Here is a 1,904-nt window from a genome sequence, read left to right on the forward strand (position 1 = left end):
CCGCCGGCCTAAATCCCGTCCCGAATTCCCTCTTTCCATTTCCATCTTTCTCTCCTCTCTTCCAATCCTCCCTCTCCTCCCTTTCCACTGCCTTCCTCTCCTCCCTTTCCACTCCCTTCCTCTCCTCCCTTTCTACTCCCTCCCCTTCCACAACTCCAACTCCCTCTATCCACTTCCATCTCTCCCTCCTTACTTCCACTCCCTCCCTTAACCTCTCCCACCCCCTTCCACTCCTCACTCCCTCCCTTTCCACACCCTTCCTCCTCCTCCCTTTTTCCACACCCTCCAAACCTCTCCCCCCCCCCCTTCCACTCCTCACTCCCCCCCCCCCTCCCTCGCCCCTCAAACCGCCGGCACAAACCCCCCCCCGAACTCAGCCGCAATTTCCTCGAAGAGCGGCGCCCACTCGGAGTCCCGGCGGTAGAAGACGGCCGGATAGCCCAGGGGCGTGGCCACCTCCACCTCGGCGGGTCCTGACACGATAAGCCCCTCCCACAAGTGCTGCCACGAGGCTCCTCCTCCTCCGCCGGGGAGATACACCGTCTGGGAGTCCTGTTTGGGGGGGGAAGGGGAGTGGGGAGGGGGTGAGAAGGAGAAGAGGGGGTGAGAAGGGGGAGAGATGGGTGCGAAAGAGAGGAGATAGGTGAGAAAGGGAGGGGGAGGGATGAGAAAGGAAGGAGGGGGTGAGAAAGGGAGGAAGAAGGGGTGATAAAGGGAGGGGGAGGGGGTGAGAAAGGAAGAGGGGATGAGAAAGGGAGAGGGGAGTGAGAAGGGGAGGAGATGGGTGAGAAAGGGAGGGGAAGGCCGGGATTGGGATAAGGAGAAGAGGAGAGGAAGATGGTAAGATTAGGGTAGGGAGTTAGGGAAATAGGGGAGGAGAAGATGAAGGTAAGGGGAGGGGGTTGGGGATAGGAGGCAGGAGGAGGGGAGAGGAAATCAGGGATAAAGAGGGGAGAGGATTGGGGTAAGAGGGAAGGTGGGGGGGAAGGGTAAGAGAAGGGGAAGGGAGAGAGGCAAGAGGTAGGGGAGGGAGGGGCGACGTGGAAGGGAGTTGAAAGGGAAAGGGTAAATGAGGGGAGAGGGTCAGAGGAAGAGAAGGAAGAAGGAGAAGGAAAGGGTAGAGAGGAGAGAAAGGGGGAAATGGAGGAAGTGATAAGAAGAGGAGAAAGAGAAATGAAGACGGAAAAAGGGAACAGAAGATGGCGAAAGACGAAGAAAAAAAAAAGAAAGGCAGAGAAAATAGAAAGAAAGAGGAAAAAGCAAGAGAAAAGACGGGGAAGAAAGGAGAGAGAGAGAAAGGGAGGAAAGAGAAGGAGAAATGAAAGGGTAAGGGAGGAGGGAAGAAGAGGAGAGGGGAAAAGAGGGAAGGAAAGGGGAGTGAAGAAGAAGCCAGCGGAGATTGCGAAAAGGGGGAAGAGGAAATGGAGAAACGCCTCTTAGTTATGGCAATGACATCGCTATTTGTATATATATTTTATGACAGAGAATAAATGTCACAACAATTCGCGACATGAAAAAAAAAGAATAATTATATAGCAATGCCAATTGTTATCATAGACAAAACGTAATATACAACAAGATTATCGGTAACAGAAACACTAAACTCTATACAATTCCATCAATAAATATCGCATGCTACTAATCTATCTCATATCCTAAACACCTTAAATCTATTATATAATTTCCATATCATTAACGAGTAACCTATTTCGTAAATAAAAATCCCGTTTTATCAACGAATACCTTTTACTGACAAGAAGTTTCCTTTACCATCAATCAATATTATACATCCTTAAGAATTATCTCAAAAACTATCCTATATGACCAAAAAATTCTATATATTTTCCATAAATACCCTAGATTCTCTGCAGATTCTCTATATTCCCATCAGAGACCCTACATCC

General features: G+C 49.8%; 1 protein-coding gene across 1 annotated transcript in view; it reads right to left on the reverse strand.

Moving 5' to 3' along the window:
- Positions 1-336: 336 nt before the first annotated feature.
- The window catches only part of LOC125042411 (sulfoquinovosidase-like), an 18,718-nt gene continuing 17,150 nt past the window's right edge, over positions 337-1,904 (reverse strand). Inside the window, exon 13 of the mRNA XM_047638042.1 lies at positions 337-552. Within this exon, the coding sequence (XP_047493998.1) occupies positions 343-552 (210 nt within the window). The 3' untranslated portion in view covers positions 337-342. The remainder of the gene's footprint in view (positions 553-1,904) is intronic.

Source organism: Penaeus chinensis, chromosome 32 (genome assembly GCF_019202785.1).
Source record: "Penaeus chinensis breed Huanghai No. 1 chromosome 32, ASM1920278v2, whole genome shotgun sequence".
Taxonomy (NCBI): Eukaryota; Metazoa; Arthropoda; class Malacostraca; order Decapoda; family Penaeidae; genus Penaeus; species Penaeus chinensis.